The following is a 23,869-nucleotide window of genomic DNA, read 5'->3' as shown; positions in this document are numbered from 1 at the left end:
ACAGCAGGGGCCACAAAAATGTGTTCGTTTGATCAAAGGGCCACGTGATCAACATTCATGTCAGCATTTAGCAATAATGACCAATCTGAGCGTGAACGCGGGACAGAACAAAAACGTTTATATAGTCATTTTGTGTATGTTTGTTCTTGTCTTGCCTGTTATGATTGCATTTTGTGCATTTCTCTTGTCCTTTTGAGTAATTTTCCTGTAAAATGTATGTTTTTTAGAGTCATATTGTGTATTTCTGTTCTCATTTTGCATTTTTTTTTTTGAGTAATTTCTATGGATTTTAGTTGTTGTTTTGCTTGTTTGTTAATACTGTGGGTTTGCGGAATTATGTTTTAGTGTTTTTGCTGTCTTTTTGCGTACTTTTTTTTGTCATTTTCTGTAGTTTTGTAAATTGTTTGGGTGATTTTGTGTATTACGTGCTGTTTGTTAATTTGTGTCGGAGTTTTGTATGTTTTTGGAGTATTTTCTGTTTTTTCTTGTCTTTTACTGTATTTTTCTGCAATTTTGTATATATTTTTTTATGTATTTTTTGTTTTTGTTTTGTGTGTTTTTTCTGTCATTTTGTACGTTTACTTTGTGGGCCGCATAAAATTAGACTGAGGGCCGAATGTGGCCCCCGGGCCACCAGTTGCCCATGTCTGCTGTAGATGATCTACTGTGAAGAACAGCTTATCATCTGCTTTAGGATCACGAGCTGCTGAAGCAGAAGAAATGCATCTTTTATTATAGTGTGTGCAGCATTGGTGCATAAAACTGTCCAAAATCTAATCCTATTTATTATTATTATTGAGAATCTTGCAGTCCCCATATATATATATATATATATATATATATATATATATATATATATATACACACACACACACACATTTGTGTGCGCATACATGGAATAAATTAATCTAGTTTCCCATGCCAGTTGTGTAAATCCAGTGTATTTTAAGCTGAACAGGTTATCCAAAGGCCACCAGTGCAGATATCATACCGACTAATAGCAGGAAGCTCAGCACGTGCGGGGAGCCTTTGTCCGCGTTATTTTCAGAATAAAACAACAGGAACGTGGGGAAGTGTAGTGATTATTTAGTCACACAAAAAAAAGCTATCCTTGGTTGAAAAAATGCTGAAAAATTGAATATAGTCATTTAATAACATAAGAGAGCACATAAGGAAAAAAATGCACTTGATGGACTTTATGAGCTTGCGTTTGGCTTTTATTTTGAAAGTCTGCACAAGATGTGCTGCCGTACACTTTGTTTAGTTTGACACTCCCTTTATTTCTCCCTTTGGTCCACCTCTGCTGCATGCAAATCACCGAGCGACTCCAACAACCCTCACATTGGTGAAGTACCCACAGTGCGCGTCACGGCGCAAAGCGGCAGCGCACTGTGCGCGCGTTTCTGCTTCCTTTTTTTTTTTTAATTTTTTTTATTTAATTTAAGAAGATCACCTAAAACGAAAAGGAAATGCGTCGCTTTCACGTTTCCAGTTGATCTGAATCGGTGATTTAATCAGAGAAATTACAGCGCAAGGACCGCAGCGCGCTACTCATCCTCATCCCGGGACCGGAGGTGGACCATCACCGTCACCATCAGAGACCCCCGAACCCGCGTCACAGCTGTGGAGGAGAGTGTGGGAGTGGGAAGTTTTTGGTGCTTTTTAAGGAGAGATGGACCTGTTAAATCTCACTGAACGCGTCCGTTTCCCACGTTTACTCACGGACTGAGGAACTTGGAGTCTTCATTTCCATCGCTTTGAGTTGGTAAGCAACGTCTGCCTTTATGTGTTTTATTACTTATTTTCTTTGCAATGAAGATTCAGCACCAAGAATGTATTGTAAATTGTTAATAGGGCTGTTTAAACCTTCACTTTTACGCATTTTACGCACTGATCTCCAATGGTGCGTAAATGGAGGTAAGCCCACAGGTTTAATAAGCATCATGTTTCTCGTGTGAAATAAACCGGTGAGTTCCCTTTGGGGGCTTCATTAGCACACGCACACCTGGCTGCCTGCCACGCGCACCTCCCGGTATCCAGAATATCCTACGGCACTTACTGCACTGCCTTCTGTTTTTATCCGGCCAAATCGTCTCTCTCACACACACACACACACACACACACACACACACACACACACACACACACACACACACACACAAATGACAAATCCACCCACATTAGTGTTTTCTCAGTAGGCGTAGACACCTGCATGACATATTGTTCCACTAAATGCTTCAATATTTCCTGTTTGAGCCCTTTTTTTTGTGGGGGGGGGGGTCTGCAGGTACATCCAACTGCGTCATAACCGGTGGCTCCATCATTTCTCCTGTTACAATATTTCCTTTTTTAGATCAAAGTTGTAGTTAGACCACATTTGTGTGTAATTGAATCAGTTTTACTGGAAGTCAGCAGTTTGTTTTTTTTTTGTTTGTTTTTTATCTAATTCGGGTTGAGGTTATAGTCTGATTAAGTGTGAATTAAAGGCAAGAAGTGGTGGCTAATTAGGTTATAGATGTGAACGTGTAATTGAGTCTTGATTGTTGTTGTTTTTTTTTTGCTGCTTGGGTGAATCAGTGGCATAGGCTGCTTAATCCCCTGTTAATAAATTACTTGGCTAAATTTGATCTGAAATGAGTCCCAAGCGCTACATTTGATCCTTTATTTCTGAATTGAATGAAGTGACAGCTGTAAATATACCAATTTTGGCTTTGTCGGATGCATTTTTGATTAGCAAGCCTTGGAAAAATGGTTCATCTTCAATGTTGTGATGCTGAAATGAACAAAGAAGCATTGATGCACATGAATGGAAACAAAAACACAAAATGGAAACAAAAATGCACACAAATAATTCAAAACACACAAAATGGAAACAAAAATAATCCAAAAGCACAAAATGGAAACAAAAACACACATGAAAAACAAAAACTAACATAAATAAACTGAATTTGATCTGAAATGAGTCTCAAGTGCTTCAATTGATCCTTTATTTCTTAATCTAACGACGCGACTGCTGTTGGCTTTTGTCGGCTACATTTCTGATTAGCCAGCCTTGGTAAAATGGCTAATCTCCGATGTTGTGATGCTGAAATAAACAAAGAAGCATTTATGTGTGCGAGTAGATATAGCAGCCAAGAAAAAAGAAAAAAAATAATAAATTGGCCTGACAGGTGTGAGCAGCAGTCTGCAGATTTTTTGAGCTGAAGCTTGTGGCCAAGAAGGAAGTCGATGAGAGAGAGAGAGAGAGAGAGAGAGAGAGAGAGAGAAAAAAAACCCTGCAGATGAACAATCAGATGAAGTTTGTTGCCTCCAGAATATTGAATCAGGAAAAGGAAAGACTAAGAACGAGGGGCAGGAGAGGCCGAACCATCTCCTGCCCTATGAGTGGGTAGATTTCATGATTATCATTTTTCCAGGACTGCAGCACAGGGCCACGGGCAGTCGGGCTCTGGCGGAGCCTCTGCAGATACGTGGGTGTAGCTATGGTGTCGACCCTGGAGGCCAAACCACATCACTTCCAATTCAGGGTAACAAAAAAATAAAAAGAAAGGACAAGTCCCACCGTAATTGGTGGCTGGGAACACTGCAGGGCGCTTGGGGAACTTTATAGGCAATCAGACGGTGTACATAAACCAAACTAAAGGACAAGGGGCAAGGGGACGAGGGTGGGTGTGGGGATGTGTAATCTGCTCTCTCACGTCAGGCTGAAACGAAACAACAAGTCCCACTTAGTGTCCTTCTCGTTTTCCGTCTGAGCCCCTGAGTGTGAAGCAGAGTGACTTTGGAGTATCAGTGATGCACGCAACTGCTAGTGAGTGAAAACTAAGGATACTATCACGACGGTTTAGTCGTGGACTCGGCAGCTGAGAGTTTGAGCACCTTGGTTTGGCTCGGTTTTGCGTTCAGAGCGCAACTTCTGATCCGCTCCGAACAGCGTCTGGTGCAGTTCCATTAGCTAGCCAGTTGAGGAGTAGATACATCTCTTGACATTAGGGGTGGGGGAAAAAAAATCGATTCACATTAGAATCGTGATTCTGATTATCCACAATTCTGAATTGATTAATAAACTTAAAAAATTATTTTTAAGTTTTTTTAATTATTTTTTTTAAAGAAAAACTCTGATTCAGGAGTTCCGCTTTAGACAAACTGTATTGTTTTGATGCCAGAATTTGACTTAACAGACTATGCATTGTATCAATTTTTGAATCGAGAATCGGTTGAATCAAGAGTCGGTTAAAACGAGAATCGATTTTGAATCGAATCGTGACGTTAAGAATCTAATCGAATCGTGAGACACCCAAAGATTTGAAGGAAAGGCTCTCATCTATCTCATCTATCTATCTTCTCCGTTTGTTCTTCACTCGTTCATTCCATCATTACGCTCTATAGTTCTTTTTTTCATAGTATTTTGAGCAAAATGTCGTAGGGGGTACTTGCATTAAGAAATAACAGACAGTCGGTACTTGAGCCGAAAAAGTTTGAGAATCACTGCTCCAGACTTCGGTTGGAAACACTCCAAGACCGGCAGAAACAATCACTCTAGAATTTGCCTGTTTGATCCGCTCTAGACTTCGTTTGCGTGTTCGCGCCGACCAAACGAGACAGAATATCCGAGCAAATTAATCCCAGTAGGGAGTTTGAACCACTCTAAGATTTGTTTAGTCGTGGACTCATTCCGAATGAGCAGAGAACAGCTGATATATTTATCACCTTGGTTTGACTTGGCTTGCGTTCAGAGAACAACTTCTGATGCGCTCCAAACAGCCTCTGGTGCAGTTACATGAGCTAACCAGTTAAGGGACCTTTACCGTAATGCTCCAAGACCGGGAGAAACAATCTCTCTAGAATTTGCCTGTTTGATCCGCTCTAGACTTGGTTTGCGTGTTCACACCGAGCAAACGAGGAGGACTAGCCGAGCAAATGAATCCTAGAGCGTTTTAACACGCGACTTTAGCGACTATAGTTGCTTAAATCATGGAACGAATCCTAAAGCGTTTTAACCTCATCCATGATGAGTGGCTTGAACATTCTTGCCTCACTTCATCGCTTCATCTACCGCAAATGTCAAAGCCTGTTCCGAAAATTGGAACAAACGTCGGAAGGCTAGACGCGGTCCGGTAAAAATGACCACAGGTGTAGCCGTGATATTCTGTCCCAGTGAAAAGGACCACAGGTGTCGTACAGGATGAGCTCGCCGCATACAGCCATGATGACTCTTTCCTCCATGTGGCGTGATGACCGGGGAAGTAATGTAGGAAGAAAGTTGGAAGAAACGTCGGAAGGCTAGACGCGATATTCTGTCCCAGTAAAAAGGACCACAGGTGACATACAAGATGGGCTAGCCGCTAACCGCTTTCATGTGAACGCACCTTAAGAGGGTGAGGAAGACGATGACGACTTCCTCTGAGTTGGACCTTTTAAAACATGTGATTATCATTGTTAAACAAGCTGATGTGTCATTAAAAGTGAGTTTTTCCTGTTTGTGCTGAGTCACTCCACAGGAGTGTGACACCTTATCTTTCAAGTTTTTTTGACAGTGAGTGTTTCTTGCTATAAGCCTCTCGGTCTAGAGGGAATCTGATGGCTGAACCTCCAGGGATGGATGTTGTTCTTCATTGTTTTTATCTTCAACAAAAACTTTCTTTCTTTTCTTGTTTTTCATTCTTTTTTTTTTATTCTTTTTCCCATCCATCTCTCTTTGTAAATATTACAAAAAATTGCTGCAACTTCTCTTTTTTCACTTATTTTTTCTTGTTGTCCTTTCTTTTTTCTTGTTTTTCTTTCATTTTTCTTTTTTCCATCTCTCTTTTGCTGCAACACAAATATTTTTTTTCTTTTTTTTCTCTTTTTTTTTAAAATAAATTTCCTCTTGTTTCTTTATTTTTCATTTTTCTCTATTTGTTTTATGTTTTCCCAGCTATTTGTCTTCGTAACTATTAAAACATTTTTTTTGCAACTCACATAATTGTTTTCTTCTATTTTTCACTATTGTTTTCTCTTTTTTCAAGATTTTCTCCTTTCTTTTTTCTTGTTTTCTTTTTTCATCTATTTTTTAAATTTTTTTTTCTCTTTTCTCTTTTTTATTTTTCGTTTTTCTCTATTTGTTTTGTGTTTTTCTTTCTTTTTTCTTTTTTTTTACTCTTTCTATCTTTCTTTTTTTTCTTCTTATTTTTATTTTTTTTTTTTTATTCTTCCTTATGTTTCTTATTTTATTCAACACGCATAATTTGATTGGCTGTGACAATCACTCTGATTAATTCTGATTAAAGCTCCATTGCTCTCATTTGAAACTCAACTCTTCCTCTCATCACGTGTGAAAGGCATTGGGCATCAGCTGTGTTTTCAGTAAACGGACTTAATCTGTGTTTCTGTGATGATCCAAAGCATTTAAAGGCGCCTCAGTACAAATAAAGGAATAGATTGTGGGTGGTGTTGGTTTGAAGTTTTCACTGCGCTGTTTCTTTACCCGCATGTGGCGGCGTTTTCTCCTAATTGGTCTTGAAAGGTCCTCATTAGATGATGCAGGTCAGCGCGCAATCGTAGTTTTGCACTTATCGAGCTGTGAGCTAATCTTTACAAGATAAAACATGAAAAACATCAAGTGGTGGAGAGAAAGAATGAAATTTTGATTGCAATCCGCCTTGAAAACCAATATAATTTGTATAGAAATATCAGTTTTAATTGACTACGAGCATGTTGCTGTTCACCAAATGGCGCCATTCCTGAATTTTAGATAATGCCAGAGAATTGAGTTTAATTAACTCACTGCTGAGGCCAGTACTTTCTAACTGGCGAAATAAAAAAATAAAAAAATCAATCAATCGATACGCTCTGTTTTTAAGGGCAAATACTTTTGTAAGTGCGATTAAAAACTAAGTTGAAAATCAAAATAAGAGTTAGTGTTTACATTAATTTCTCATCTTTTTTATGCTAGAGTTTTATCCAGGTCGCTGCTGGTAATAATTATTCTATTTCTATTTTTTTTCTCATCTTACAGCCTAATTATCAACCGACATGAGCACATATGTTCCCACGCCCCCCTCGCGCCCCCTCCCATGGGGCTGTTCCACCCACGCTGTGTTTAGGGTAACATTTCTATTAATAATTAATACCTCCATTTTTTAAATTTTTTTATTACACGTTTAATTTAAAGATTACAAACAGGAAATGTTAATCGCTTTCATTTTTGTTCGCAAAAACAGAATTTCCTTTTTTTTTCCCTCTATATTTGAAATCAGACTTCAACATGACAAGGAAATGACTCGCATCCACATTTAAATGCAAGTTTTCACTGGAAAACAGAGAAATATGTCCAATTATTCAGATTATTATGAGAGGTTGATTCTATTGCCCCGATTAAAGTGACGTGGATATGAGTAAACCCCTAAATGGAATATGGAAATGTGTTTTTTTTTTGTTTTTTTTAAGGAAATTTGCATTGATCTTCTGACATGTTCCGACTGTCAGGGGATCAAAGTCAATTTCCTGAAAAACCGGAAGCCCTGTAAATAATTAGCCTCTTAGCTTAAATTCCTTTATCCTATTTCAAATGTGGTCATTTTTGTAGAGTGGAGGTAACAATGATAATAAATATTGGCAAAAAATAAAGGTACCAGAGACCTGGGTAATGTAATTGAAAAAGTGGGAACAATTTATTTGAACTGGCAAATAGTGAATGTGGTTAACTTGGCCTAAATTTTGATGGAGAAGTGGCAGAAATGGGAGTAATGCAGCAAAAATGCATTAACAGGTGCAAAATATATGGCAAGAAAAAGTGATGAAAATGGGTTAAAACATGGCAAGCTTGGTGTAGTAGCAGAAAAAGGTTAAAAATAAGCAAAAATTGGTTCAAAGGGTTCAAAAAATCCTCTTATTTTAGTAATAATTAGCGTGATCATTAATTTCGGTGTCTGTCTTGGTTTCCTATTTTTTTTTTTGGTTTTTGGTTTCCACCAAGAATTTTCCGAAAGAGAAAAGGAAAGCAGTGTTTTCTGAATTCACCTTCACTTGGACACGTCGATGAGTTATGGAAGTGTGACCCTAGTGTCCTTCTAGAAAAAAGACGAATGAGCTTCACGTGATAATTCGCTGTTTTTACATTTTTCAGGCCTGATTGGAGCTGCAGGGCGTGTTTACCAAACTGTAAAAGGCACAATGTGACTTTGAGTTTTAATCCTCGCATTAACAGATGTGAACGTGATAAAAAATGTCAGGTTTCTTTGATCCATTGATGTCAGGAGACTTACGCTATGTAAGTAACTTTTACTCCATGTTTGAATGTATTTCTGTCAGATTTCCAATATGCAAAATGCAAAGCATCTCAAAATAATGCTGACAAATTCCCCCTCCGGTCTTTGCGCATTAATCATAAAAACTGTCAGGTATTTGAAACCTCAGGGCAGAACCTGGGCGAGACCAAACGTTTGCTCTCCGTGAGAAATAGTGACAGACTGCAGCTTAAAAAGAGAGAAATCCAACAAACAGATGCCAAAAACCAGGTTATAGTTGATTACTTGATGTATTGTCACTTGAAAGGAAGTGTGGGGGTGTTTTTTTGTTTATTTTCTTACTGGGAGCAGCTACAAAACATGCTGGAGTTTGGCAACAAATAAAAAAAAAGAAAAAAAACAGCTGCATTTTAAATATTTGCTTTAAGCATAAAATGCAGATGGATTATTAAATTTTAAATTTGGTAAATGCACCCTAGCCATCAGCTCTTATTTATGTATGTAATTGTTTTATTTATTTATGATAATTTTTAATGATTGATAAATTTAGATGCAATGATTGTTGGATTGTTTTATTTTTATGTATTTATTAATGCATTTATATATATATATATATATATATATATATAAAGGAAAAATCTGACTTCTTAGGATTTTTTTTTCTTGGAATTTTTTTTTTCTTTTTCTATTCTTAGATTTATTTTATTTTAATATTTCATTTTTTTTAAGAGCAAATTAGTTATTAAATCTAGACATGTTCAAACCTTTTTTTTTCAACTAATATTCATTTATTTTTATTTTTTTGTTGTGTTGATCAATTGATTGCTGCTTTATATAATTAATCTAAAAAAATTTCAAACTTTTTGAAGTTTTTTTTTTTTTTTTTTTCCGAATGATTAATTTTGTTCTTTGATGTTTTTTTTTTTTTTTTTTTTTTTTTTTTTTTTTTTTAAAGCAATGTTTTGTTTTTTTTTGCATAAATCTATACATCCACATTTTATTTATTATGAAAAAAAATAAATACTAAAAATTCAATTTGCTTGGTTGTGAATTAAATATTACATGCAGGGCAGGTGACAAAAGCAAACCTGGTTTATTTTGAAAGAGTTTTCCTTCTGTTGTAAAATACCTGCAAACCACTTTATATATTTCATTTCCAAAACATTCTTTGGCCATAACTTGGTGGTGAAAGTATTTCCCAGCAGTGAAAATGTTTATTTTCCCAAATACAGTTCCAGGTGGTTGCTAATTTAATTTTAATTCCAGAATAATGCTCCATGGTTTCACGCCTGATTAAAAAGTTTATCACAAGGCAGTCATTATCCCAGTGCTTTTTCTACTGAGAACAGTTATTCTATCTGTTATTATTAGTTCTATTATTGTGCATCTATATTAGACATTAAGGGTCTACCAAAGATTAAATACATAATAGCAACACGGGTCAATGAGGTTTTCCGTCCGTTTCTGGCTATATATGATCATCTGCCAGATGTTTGCACTGCCACATGACATAAGACGAGCACACAGCTGTTTATCTTTCTTAACAGGCCACTGACAATGTTTATTTGAAGATGTAATCCTCACAGAGGCGAGCAGAGCACGAGGAGAGAGGCTTCGGTCCATTGATTATCCAACTCTGTGTGATCGCGGCGCAGCCAGGGATTTTGTTTCAGCAACACAAAAAAAAAAAAAAAAAAAAAAATTCACTTTACAATACAGACTCCATAAACTACTGCATTCAGTGCAATTATGATTATTAATCTTTAGATTGTTGAGAAAAAAATAAATAAATAAATTCTATGCAGAAACTTGCAAGATTATTTAAAAAAAAAAAAAAAAAAACTTTAATATTTTCGCTAAATATTCCCACAAAATCAACACATTTTGTATGGAAACCTGTAATTTATTGCTTGGATATTTGTACAAGATTCAAATACATTGTTCATAGGTAATATGTTGGCTTTTATTCATTCAGACTACTTTTTTCAGGAAATTGACTTTGATCTTCTGACATTGCTTTGATGTTTTTTTGACTTCAACGTAAGAATTCCAGCAAGTTAATTTTGTTTTATTTTTTAACAATATGTTAAGGCTTCAGGAAATTTACTCCGATCTTCTGACATGTTTCGACTGTCATCTGCTGATTGCTTTGATGTTTTCTTGACTTCCACGTAATATTTTCAGCAAGGTAATTTTGTCTTATTTTTGAATATGTTAAGGTTTCCAGAAATTTACTTTGATCTCCTGACACGTTTCGACTGTCAACTGCCAGCCTTCCTCAGAGGCGTCTGCTGATCGCCTTGCTTTTTTCTTGACTTCCGCGTAATCATTTCAGCAACTTATTTTGTCTACTTTTTTCAATTAATATATTAATGTTTAATTTATTCAGGCAACTTATTTTGATGAAATTTAATTTGATCTGACGTGTTTCGGCTGTCAACTGTCAGTCTTCCTCAGAGGTGTCTGTTGATTACTTTGACATCGACAGGCTTCGAGGCCATCATGACAGAACTGTCAATTTGGCCACACCCAGAAATAACTTATAAGGACACATCAAAGTGATCAGCAGACGCCTCTGAAGAAGACTGGCAGTTGGTTGACACCGAAACAGGTCAGGAGATGAAAGTTAACTTCCTCAAACCAACATATTATTTGAAAAGAAGACAAAAGGAACTTGATTGAATTATTGTTAATAGATTATGCAATAATCCTGTAATTGTTTTGTTTTTTTCTGCATTTTTCTTGAGATCAAAGAGCTGTCAAACTAAAATTATTGTGATTTTCCTGGACTGTAGAGTGTTTGGCTTTAAACCCAGTGCAGTCTGGGTAATTTATGTTGTATTGGAGTAAAAGGGACACATGCATTGGCATTTTTCTTCAACATTTTAGTACTTTGACGTCATTCATTGAGGAAATATAAGCTGTTTAAAAATACTTTCAGCTCTGTGTCACAACACGTTACAGCTTTTAAAACACCGGGATGACGATGCAGCGACACATGCAAGACGATCTACTGCAGTTGCACCAACAAAAGTGTGCACATAAGCGAATTAAAACGTACTCCTTCAGCGTCTGTGCTGTCGCGATGCATTCATCATCCTGACTGTCAGATAACCTCCTCTGAAGGTTGATCCAAGTCATGAATGCTGGAGGGGGAAAATGTAAATCATCAGAAACATGATACCTGCAGGTTGTGTGGGAAAAACTCTTATCAGTCAATAACAATAATAAAAAAAAAACCCAGCTGTATATTGAATCTATGCTTTTAGTGAAAAAGCTCTAATTGATCTATGTATGTATTTATTTTATTATGATTTTGGATATTTATTTATTATATTAGTAATTTTGTGCTGAGCAATTTATTCTAATAAATCTAGGCATCTTCAAACATAATTTTTTATAAAATTCTGTTTATTTTTTTGTAATGTCAATTCATTTTATAGTGTTAGCTGTTTTTGTATGTATGTTAATAAATGTTTAAAATCATAAAAAGATTTTAATAATAATAATAATAATAATAATAATAATAATAATAATAATAATAATAATAATAATAATAAATCTGTTTATTGTGGCAATTTGTATTGTGCAATTTATTTTGATTTAATTAATTTAAAAAAAGTCCAACTTTCTAAATTGTTTTTGATTCATTTATTTATTCAAATTGTAATGTAATTTTAAAAAAAATTAGACTTGTTCAGATATGTAGTTATTTATTTTCGATAAATGTTGGATTATTGTTCAGTATGTGTGTATTTTTTTTGTATGTTTTTGTTTATTTTTTGAATCAGCAAAGTTGAGACTTTTTTTTATTTAGTTTTTTTCAATGATTGTTTGATTGTTTTTTTTTCTTTTAAATTATTCTTATTTTATTTATTTATTTATTTATTTATTTATTTATTTATTTATTTATTTATTTATTTATTTATTATGGTGATTTTGTAATACATAATTAGATGCAGAAAACCTGGAGGTTTATTTTGATGGGGATTTTCCATCTGTAGTAAAACATACCTGAACTATATCTTCATTTCATTATTTTGCTTAAGATTGTATCATCAGAATGTGATGATGAATTAATCCCTCAGCAGTGATGATGTTGCCAGATCAGTTCCAGGTGGGGGATGATTTAATTTTGCTTTTTCAAACACTGTCAAACACAAGAATAGAGTGATATTTGTAAGATTCCTGCTGGTTGTGTGTAAAAAAAAAAAACCCGACTCGACTATGGTGGCGGATGGTTTCCGTCTGTCTGGCGTCACTAGGGAGAACAAACCCCTTCATACTTGTACATCAAGTCGTGTCATGCTACAGAAAAAAAAAAAAAAAAGGAATTAGTTTCCTGTCTTATGGGCTATTTGTGGCTCTGGGTTGCTTTACTTCCTTTGACAGTGACGAGGACAAAACCTAATAACTATAACTGTGCTCATATCGTCTAAAAATAATGGTCGGGTACTGCTCGCACGCTACTCTGTACAGTTAGAACCGGCCTCATGTCGCGTTGTTGCCACATACAGTACATGGGATGTGTGTGTTTAAGTGTCACAGCGGTTCCGTTAGCATTAGGGGCATGAAGCGTAGAAAATCAATGGATAGAAAAGGCCATGTGTGTTATAAACATAGAATGAAAGCTTCATGCTGCGTTAAAGCCTGGGAGACGTCAGCATTTGGAGCGATGACGACAATGTGCAGTCGAGAATAACAACGTCGCACGCTGTGAGTTTATTAAAAATCCACCGCTTTAGCACCACAGGTGGAAAACAGTTTAGCAGGAGGGAATATATAAGTTTGTGTTGTCTTTCTGCATATTTAATAAGAGCAAGAATCTTTGTGTTAAGAACTATTGCAAAGTTCTATAAAATCCATTTTTTTCCCCCCAAATTCCATGTTTTCCACATAAATTTGTTTTTTAAGAAATATTTTATACATTTATTTCAAACCATTATTAAACCAAAATTAATTTAAAAATAAAAGTGTAATTTAAAACCATGTGTAAACTACAATTAAAAAGTATTAAGATTATGCTTTGATCAACTTAATTTAAATTATTCAAATTTAAATTGTCATAATGACATAATTTCAGACCGTATTGTATTTAGGTTTAATTTATTCAGACATTAGGTTTATCCGTCCAACTACATGTAGTTTACCTGAGTCCTATGATTTCCGCGTTAAAGGCATCGCGGACGAAATCACGGAATCGAGCAATAAAAACAGAATCAACAGTTAAACGACAAAAGTTAATATTTTGTGAATGGAACTGCATCATTGTGCTGATCTCTTTGATGTTTTCTTGATTTCCATGTAATAGTTCCAGCAAGTTCATTTTATCTTCTTTTTGAGTAATATGTTAAGGTTCCACTTTTTTTTCAGGAAATTTGCTTTGATCTCCTGGCATGTTTCGACTGTTAACTGTCAGTCATCCTCAAAGGCGTCTGCTGACCGCTTTGATGTGTCCTCATGAGTTCTTTCTGGGACCTGAGACACTTTTTTTCCGGAGACCATTGGGCGACAGGAGGGTGTGGTCAGCCGGACAGAACTGTGGAGTTCCTTAGAAATAATTTCTTAGGTCAAATCAAAGCGATCAGCAGATGCCTCTGAGGAAGAGTGACAGTTGACAGTCAATATAATGTCAGAAGATCAAAGTAAATTTCCTGAATAAAAGGGGAACCATAACATATTATTCAAAAAGAAGACAAAATGAACTTGCTGGCACTGTTATGTGGGAATCAAGAAAACATCAAAGCGATCAGCAGATGCCTCTAAGGAAGACTGACAATGGATAAAATGTCAGAAGATCAAAGTAAATTTCCTGAAAAAAAGTGGCAGCTTAACATATTATTCAAAAGGAAGACAAAATTAGCTTGCTGGAACGGTTATGTGGAAATCAAGAAAACATCAAAGCAATCAGCACAATGAGACGGTTTCATTCTCAATATTCACTTTTCTCGTTAAACAGTGCATTCCGTTTTTATTGCTCGATTCAGTGCATTCGTCCGCAATGTCCTTTGACATGGAAATCATAGGACTCAGCAGATAATTTACATGAAGTTGGACGGATAAACCAGGATAAATACCTAATGTCACCAAATACCCACCGACATCTCAGTGTGTTCATTGTACATATCTTGTCTCGCCACCAGGCATCAGGATTACTAGGCGTGTGGAAACACAAAACATGAACACAAATGAGGTCTCATCGCAATCACATACATGCATTTCACATGAGGAGAATTGGAAGTTGTATTTTAACAATTACGGTTGTTGGATTGTCGTTGATGACTTGTTTTTTTTTTTTTTTTTTAATATAAAATGCTTACAGAATACTAATACTAAGTATCAACGCAAACCACACTAACTTTGTGTTTCTGACAAATTCTAACTCTCTATCTGACACAGCATCTGTTCTTCAGTCTTTTATGTTCAACTTGATTTAACACGTCTAGCTGACTTGTTAGGGTTGTAGTTTAGCGTAGTGGGAAGATCAGTGCCACAGGGAAACATTTTTTCCTGGCTCAATTGATGCATCATCACTATTCAGGGCTTTGGAAATGGACAAAGAGTTTTTTGCTGTTTTGTTTTGATTTTGTTTTGATATTATATATATATACATATGAATTTATGCTCTTTTCATCCTCCTCAGCATCCAACTTTAACCTTTCTCTCGGCCATCTCGTTTGATCTCAGATAATCAGTTGGCAACGCATGCATGCATGATGATGAGCGATCTCTGCAGAATGAAATCATCTAAACAAAACGATGCAAACCTTTGAACTTGAACCCATAGCAAATAATAAATAATGGAAGCCTTTAAAACTGATGCGTACGGTTGCTTTTTCATTTGTGTTCCAAGCCAAGTTATTGGAACATGCCTTGCACGATACCATCATGTTATTAGACTTTTTTTCTTTCATTTCGTAATATCCGACAAGCCTTCTGGGTCACAGAGGTGAATACCTTGGATACCGTGGACCCTCTGAGGGGATAAAGAAAAAGATATTGACGTAGATATTGCTCATGGCCAGGGTTTGAGTCTCGGGATGTAACGATTCACTCAACTCCCGATACGATTCACGATACTGGGTTCACGATACGATTCTCTCACGATTTATTTTACAAAATAGGACTGTAGAAAAATTATGAAAAATATTCCTTTATTTTTTGGGGGGAAAAAAATATAAAAAACTATACTGTTTTCCTTTTATTTTTCATTGTCAAAAGAATCCCTTGATAAACTATTCAAAACAATGCAATTTAACTAAAAATAAATCTGGAATGAAATAAATAAAGGAATAATACAAATTAAGAAGATGCCTAATAATTTAAATTCTGGTTCTATAGTAAACAATGCAAAACTGCATAATAGTTCTTTTTAAAAGTGCAGCTGAAAATATATTTTGTTCCTTAACTATTGGACTTAAAAAAAAAAAAAAAAAAAAAACTAATTTCATTGTATTTCGGTCAGATATGTTTGGACCAGCAGAGGGTGCTGGTAACCCAGTGGTCGGTTGGCATGCATATATCTTGCAGTGAAGAAGAGATGCTATGCTAGCAGACAGAGCTAATAGAAAAACGTGACTTTTACAGATATTCACGTAATATTCTTTTGGTGCTAAAGGGGTAAGGAATCATTTATGAACATGTTTAAGAGTAGAAGGCGGCCAGAAAGAACGTATTAGCAAATTCCGCCCGCCGCCAACACTTCTGGATAAAAAAAGTACTGCGATTCAATATTCACAGTATCGATGTGAACCGTGATACCTATGAATCGTTTTTTAACTGCCTTACGATTAATCGTTACATCCCTATTTGGGTCATTAGTATCGAAACAATATTTGACAGCAATAAAGAGGAAAACATTTACGGTTCTTACTAACGTACTAAATCACTACATTTGACTTTAGAAATGTGCTATTTTTACATGTCAGGATAAAGAAAAAGGATATTGGAGTAGATATTGCAGTTGCCCAGGGTTTGGATCAGTACTGTCTCAACAATATTTGACAGCAATCAAGATGAAAACATTTACGGTTCATAGCATAACTAAATCACTACATTTGACTTTATGAATCTGCATTTTGACATATTGGGATAAAGGAAAAGGATATTGACATACTGTAGATAATGTTGTTGGCCAGGGTTTGGATCAGTACTATCTTAACAATATTTGTCAGCAATCGAGAGGAAAACATTTAAGGTTCTTACTAGCGTAACTGAATCACTACATTGGACATATTGGGTTTACACTTTGCAGGACTTTCCTGAAAACCACGTCTAACTTAAAAGTACATTCTCCTACAAACTCCTCCGCTGTCAAAACAATTTTCTTCCTCCGATTGTTGGTCCCCTTGTTGTTTCACCGCTGTGCAAGCCAAAGCAGATCCCTGAAGGCAGGAATATACTACTAATTAGTGTGTGGTGGGTAGTGTTTGTTGTTGTTGTGGTCTTTTGAAGATGTTTTTTGTGGGGGCACTGAGATGCAATTTTAGCATTGAAGTTGACATTTTATCACGTAACTCTCCAGGTGAGTGGTCCATAACATTTATTGGGTTTTACTTTTAAATATTTTGAATGACGACCAGTTTTACAAAAACAAAAGTGAGGTACGTGAGGTCATGCACGCCTGTTATATACGTACATTAGAAACCACTGCTTGTAGCTGCACGTCGCTTGTGCTTGAAATATTGGGCACTTTCTCTATTATTTCACTTTATTGTATGAACATAGGTTTTACATTTATATCCATTACTGTTCTGAAAATGATTCCTCCTTTGCACGCAATGCATTCCTTTCATTCAAAAGGTGGTGTTTTCTACCTTCTGCACAAGAGAAGCATTTCAGCCTCATTATTTGGTGACTCAGCGGCTTCACACACACACACACACACACAAAAAAAAGGGAGGTTACGCTGGCTGAACTCGGCATGTCCGTTCTTGCTCGAACGAAACTTTGCGGATGCTCGTGGGATTTGTTAGTAGCAGCAGCTGTCGTCTTTCCAGGTCGTACCTCTGTGATGAACCATGTCACTGATCTGTGAAACCGCTGGTGGATGTAGATGCTTTTATATCTCAGGCTATCCCAAGAGATGGATTTAGAACAATGTGGATGCTTCATTACCAGTGTTTCTGTTGTCACTCTCTGCAGCAGTGGTTCTCAACCTTTCCAGCCCATGTGGAGACAGTGGCAATAAAGGGGAGAGCGTTTTGGGGCACCATCCATGAACTCATAGGAAGTTTACTATTTTTTGTGCGATAGTGTATATAGTCATTGTAAAGATGCAAATATTTGTTTTAATCAGAAATGAAATGGGTTAAAAGTGATCAAAAATTTGGTTATCAGTGCAAATTTGAGTGGCTAAAGGCTTCAAAGTGTCAATATTAGCTTAAAAGTGACAGGAATGGGGTGAGGGGGTTTGGAGCAATGAAAGTGGAAAAAAATGTGCAGAAAAGACGTTGAAATTTGACAAAGAAGGGGCAGAAATAGGAGAAAGTCACAAAATGCAATAAAAGGAGCAAAAACATCGCAAGAAAAAGTGATAAAAATAGGTTGAAATATGGCCAATTTTGTGTCGTTGCAGGAAAATAGTAAAAATAAGCCAAAATGGGCTGAAATTGTTCAAAAAATATTCGTAGTGTTTTTAAGGCATCTGGCAACCCCCTTCCAGTGTTTCGCGACCCCAAATGGGCTCCTGACTCCAAGGTTGAGAACCACTGAATTATTTTTGTTTTCCTGATTAAAATTCCTTAATTGCTGTATTTTCAGAATGCGTGTTTTTCTCAATCCTTACATAAGATCAGAGGAAACCGTTGAATAATACATAAATAAATCTCTCTGTTTCTATGGAGCAAATGTACAGGTATAAATAGACATAGTCATAATGATGCTGTTGAACAGCTTGTACGGAGCACTGAAGGCTTTTTATTGTCTCTTTAAAGCAGATGTATTGAATTGATGCTTTGTTGGAAGTTGTGGTGAATTATGAAGACAGAAAGTGCGTTTATTTATCCGAGTTTGTCTTGTGCAACATTTACATAGTTTTATTTTATTTTTTTACCAGTTTAACCCGATTTCCTGCTGTAATATCATGGACTACACTGAGTTCTGCGTTGGCATGACTCACCCTGAGCAAGTTTGTGAAGCTATGAGTTGTCATGTAAAAAAGGGCAAATAAATCAGTCAAATGAGGAGGTTGCGTTGTACCATTATCCGACTGTGAGTCACTGGGAAGGCATGCTATTCTGCTGTAGTTGCTTATCATAATGCAGCATTCAGATGCATGTAGGATAGGTTCATGTTGCATTATTTTGTGTCACAGTGGGATGTGATATATTCTGAGGTCTATATTTAATGTATTTATTGCCACATAAAAACAATGCTATCCTCCACAAAAGATGGTTTTATTTAAGTAAATTGCTAACATGAATCCATGTCCTCTAACACAGGGGTTGTCAACCATGGGGTCAGGACCTCATTTAGGGCTGAAAAAAGCCCTGAGTGTAGGTCACTAGATGCTTTCAAGAAACCTATTTTTGCTTATTTTGACCCTTTTTATGCAACTACACCAAACTCGCCATATTTGAATCTATTTTCATCCCTTTTTCTTGCCATATTTTTGCTCCTTTTAATGCATTTTTGCAACATTACTCCCATTTCTGCCATTTCTCCATCAAATTTCAATGCCTTCTGCACATTCTTTTCAACTATCAAGACATTTTTGGCATTTACCAACCCTTCCCACCACTTTTAACCTCTTTTCACCATATTTCATGCTTGTTTTTTGCAATTTAACCACATGCACAATTTGTCATGCCCATTATTTGCCGGTTTAAACTCATTTCTCCAATAATGACACTTTGAACTCTTTCTATCACTTTTTCTGTCTGTTTTTGGCCACTCTAATTTGCAACTTTAAGCCAATTTCTGTAGTTTTTAAAATCTTATTTCACCACTTTTTTTCCACATTTTTGGTAACTTTTTACCCATTTTATTTCTAATTAAAACAAGGATTTACTTCTTTTTCCACCTAATGACACATACGTTGGCCATTATGGTGACTGTTAACTTATTTTCATCATAATTCATGCTATATACTATGGTGCAAATAATAATAATAATCATAATAATATGATGGTCTCTGGCACCTTTATTTTTGGTGTCTTGGGCTGAAAATGTTGTAAATTAGAAATGCCAGTATATTTAGTGTGCATCAGCCTTTATATTTTGTTTCAAACAAGCACACACTTGAGGCTTTTCTTCCACTTCTCGCACCTTCTGACAACAATCCTCCTCTTTCTTTTGCAGATATCCGAGGATCATCATGCTGTCCTGTGTCCTTTTCATCGGCTTGTTTCTCTCCACGGCGCAGTCCCAAGACATCCATCCCTCAGAGGCATTGGCTTCCATTAGTGAATCTTGTGACTCCCTGTGTTCCTGTGAGGCCAAAGACGGCGTTCTTCATCTGAACTGTGAACAGAGAAACATCAGCAAAATCTCCCAAATCGCAGTCCCGTCAGGGGTGCCTTTCCACCTGAATCTGTACAAAAATGACTTGGTTGAGCTGCGTGTCGAGGAAATGGAAGGGCTTAAGAACGCTCTATCTCTACACATCGGTGGTAATAGCATACAAGAGCTGGAGCCAGGGGTCTTTAGCAGCCTGGGTTCCCTGAAGAAACTACACATAAATAGCAATTTTCTCGTCACATTGAAAGAGGACACTTTCCAAGGCCTGGTGAATTTGGAGTTTCTCCAAGCGGACACAAATTTCATTCGGGTTATTGAACCCGGGGCTTTCAACAAACTAATCCGTCTCAAGGTCCTCATTCTGAATGACAATTCCATTGAGTTTTTACCGAATAATATTTTTCGCTTCGTGCCCCTCACCCACTTGGACCTACGGGGCAACAAACTGCAGACACTGCCGTACGTGGGCTTTCTGGAGCATATTGGACGCATCATGGAGCTGCTTCTCGAGGACAATGATTGGATTTGTGACTGCGATATTTTGCATTTGAAAATCTGGATGGAGAACATGAGGGCGCAGTCGGTCATCGGGGATGTGATCTGCAGCACGCCCCATCAACTCAAAGGGATCACTCTGGCTAAAGTCAAGCGTGACGTTCTTTGTCCGTCACACGCCGTTATCAACCTGGAAGAACCGTCAAAGTCTCTGGATATGGTTGTTACTCCTTCAACTAAAGTGTCCCAGATTCCCAAGCTGATCAATGCCAAAGATGACGCGTCGCCTTCTCAGATTCCTGGCAGCCCTTGTGTGGAGCACTGCTCGTGTCACAATCACCCCGTGGCTGGCTTTTTGATGCACTGTCAGGACAGAGGAATTCAAAAGGTGTCAGATATCGGAATACTTCAACAGAGCCCCACTAAGCTGGTGATGACTGGAAATATGATTCAGAGACTTCTGAAGTTTGATTTTGTGACGTATGACAGCTTGGAACTACTCAACTTGGCCAACAATAGAATCGATTTCATCGATAATGAAACTTTTCTCAGCTTGGGTAGCTTGAAGAAGCTGTATTTGAATGGCAATAGGCTTGAAAAACTATTCTCCACCATGTTTGTTGGACTCCACAACCTTGAATACTTGTATCTGGAATACAATCTTATCAAAGAGATTGCCCCTGGCACGTTTAATCCCCTTCCAAACCTCAGGCTGCTGTCGTTAAACAACAACCTGCTCGGCTCTCTCCCTGCACAGATTTTCCGCAACGTCCCCGTCGCCAAGTTAAACCTGAGAAAAAACCTCCTCACGCACCTGCCGGTGAGCAACGTGCTGGATCAGCTTGAGTCACTGGAGCAGATTTATTTAGAGGACAACCCGTGGGACTGCAGCTGTGACTTGCTCAGCCTCAAACAATGGGTGGAGAAGCTCAGAAAGGACACAGTCGTGGGTGCCATATTGTGTCAAAACCCAAAGAAACTGATTGAAACAGAGTTGCGGAGCATTCACCGGGACGCTCTGTGTCCCAACTTGGGGACGTACCACCCCGCTGGTTCCGTCGGGGACGAGAGCGAGGTGGCCACGCTGGGGCCAGACATCAGCGACAGAAATATCTTTCTTTCCCTCACGGACACTATTCCACTCTCGGTGCTCATTCTCGGCCTGCTCGTGGTCGTCCTCATGATTATCTTCTGCTCGGCGGGGCTGGTAGTATTCGTGGTCCATCGGAGGCGGCGAAGGGCGAAGAAGAAAGCGGCGGAAGAGCAGCCGCGTGACACCAACAGTAGCTCGCCGATTCACTTACATTACAGCATGTATGGCCAAAAAACCACCCACCACACCCTCACGCAAAGAACAGGCCCCTCTGCTTTATACGAAGAGAGATCACACAGCCCGATCGTGCAGATCTGTCGCAACCCAACATACTGTTCGCAACATAAAGAGCACGATACAGATTTGGATTATGGCCTAGACAACGCCAGCACCAAGCACCACCTCTGTCGGAGCATCATGGAGAAGGAGAATACCTCTCCTCTCACCGGAAACCCCAACAATAAGTTCAAACACCTGACCGGCGACTGCCCGACGGAGTTCATGACTCTAGGGAACCCCAACTCCCTGTACCGGAACCTTCTAGAGCGAGAGAAGGAGCTGCAGCAACTTGGGATTACCGAGTATTTACGCAAGAACATGCCCGGGCTCCAGTCGACCGTGGACATGCAAGTCCCAGGTCACCAGGAGGAGCTGAAGCTAATGGAGGCCATTATGTACTCGAGACCACGCAAGGTCATGCTGGAGCAAACAAAGAATGAGTACTTTGAACTAAAGGCCAATCTGCACACAGAGCCGGACTATTTGGAGGTTTTGGAGCATCAGACAGCGTTTAACTGAGTTTAAGCTAAAAAAAAAAAAAAAAAAGTTGGAAACAAGTGCCTTGTATGGTTTGCCCATTTGTATTTCACGACGTATTAAACAAATCTGTGTGAATAGATGCATATAATATATCCTGGGCACGTCTTTGTTGGTATGTTAAAGTTCATTTATTCAGACAAGTGTTTTTCAGGAAATTTACCTTGATCTCGACTGTCCACTTCTTCAGAGGTGGCTGCTAATCACTTTGATGTTTCTATGACTTCTTTGCGATAATTTCAGGAAGTTCTTTTTGTCTTTTTTTTTGGATTCTTAAATTAAAAAATAAGACAAAAAGAACTATTATTGCTTATGTTTACCCCTTTTCTGCAAGTACACCAAACCTACCATATTTAACCTATTTCAAAGCATTCAGTAGACGCTTTTGATGAAGACTGGCAGTCAGGAGATCAAAGTACATTTTCTGAAAAACTGTTGGAATAAATGAAGACCTTAACATATTTTTTTAAAGTGAACTTTGCTGGAATTATCACGACTTTGTTGGATCGTAGCACAGAATGTACTATTTTGTTTCTTCTGTTCTGGAAAGTGTGACACACATTGATAAGTCTTCGTTTGAAGAAGCTGTGGCAGTCGCTTGAAAAATCACTCGGTCTGCGTTTTACAATTGATTGGATTCCTATAGTGTGGCTGGCTGCAGGAAAATGAATCGATCCACGTAGCACAACCCGTCCACCGCCCCCACCACCGCCCCTTACCCCCTTTGACATCCCTGACAGGATAAAGCAGATGTCTGGAAAAAAGAGTGAGTGAATTTCAATCACCACTTGACCCAGAAATCGCTTTTTAATCACTCTTGACTTAGAGTATGACCTGATTACACCCTTTGTCAACACCAGCCAGCTGGAATACTGGCTTTTTTTTTTTTTGTTCCGCAGAGTTAATAAATTGCCAACAAACTTCAACATTTTGCCCTAAACTATCAGTCTTGAGATTTTTATTATTTATTGAAGACATGTCGTCGGAAAACAAGAACATCACACAAAATGTAACCTTAAAAATGTTGCATTGCATTAATCAAACGCCATACGATACGCTACGATGGTGCATGACAATCAACGGTGTCCTGCTGAAACGTTCTTTTATTTGGTCACATGATCATTCGTGTGCATGTGTGTGCGCGTGAGACGGAGAACTCTTGCTGTGTTGTGCATCTTCTTGAGTTTGAGCACGGTAACCTGGACCTGGGGTTTTCGTCGGGACTTCTGACGACAAAGAAGAAAAAACAAAAAAAAAAACAGACTTGCACACGAATAACGCAACGTTTTGTCCTCAGTGTTCAGAGTTTGTGCCGACAACACACTTGGGGGGGGGGGGGATAATATGTTGTGACGACGTAAGCACACACCTTGTAGCTTTTCTACTTGACTAGATTTAATTATTTATTCTGTATATTTTGTATATACTTGTGTTTGGTTCAAACTTTGGTTTTTTCTTTGTGCCTTCAGTGCTGTACAGATCATACGAATAAGTTGTATCAGAAACAGGAAAATAAAGAAATGGAATATGACTTTAAGATGGTGGCTATTTCACACAGTCTCTATGCAACACATTCACTATACAAAGGGTTCTCAGGGGTCAAGACCATGAGACACTGGGAGGGGGTAGCCAGGGGTCTTTAAGAAACTAAGAATGTTTTTTTTGAGCAATTTGAGCCCATTTTTGCTTATTTTGACAGTTTTTCTGCAGCATCAAACTTGCCATATTTGAACCAATTTTCATCACTTTTTCTTGTCATATTTGTCCTTTTTAATGC

General features: G+C 37.6%; 1 protein-coding gene across 1 annotated transcript; it reads left to right on the top strand.

The window, feature by feature from the left end:
- Positions 1 to 1,323: 1,323 nt before the first annotated feature.
- Positions 1,324 to 23,629, top strand: slitrk6 (SLIT and NTRK-like family, member 6). The gene is made up of 2 exons (XM_028472084.1): positions 1,324 to 1,765; positions 19,530 to 23,629. The coding sequence occupies exon 2, from the start codon at positions 19,546 to 19,548 to the stop codon at positions 22,072 to 22,074; it is 2,529 nt and encodes an 842-aa protein (XP_028327885.1). The 5' UTR covers positions 1,324 to 1,765; positions 19,530 to 19,545; the 3' UTR covers positions 22,075 to 23,629.
- The last annotated feature ends 240 nt before the right edge of the window (positions 23,630 to 23,869 follow it).

The sequence above is a fragment of the Gouania willdenowi genome, chromosome 2, assembly GCF_900634775.1.
Source record: "Gouania willdenowi chromosome 2, fGouWil2.1, whole genome shotgun sequence".
NCBI classification, from domain to species: Eukaryota; Metazoa; Chordata; class Actinopteri; order Blenniiformes; family Gobiesocidae; genus Gouania; species Gouania willdenowi.
Note: the sequence above shows the minus strand (reverse complement) of the source record. Positions and strands in the feature narration are given on the sequence as shown.

Bases quoted from the DNA above. Each gene is read 5' to 3' on its own strand.
- slitrk6 (XM_028472084.1), top strand. From the start codon at position 19,546: ATGCTGTCCTGTGTCCTTTTCATCGGCTTGTTTCTCTCCACGGCGCAG.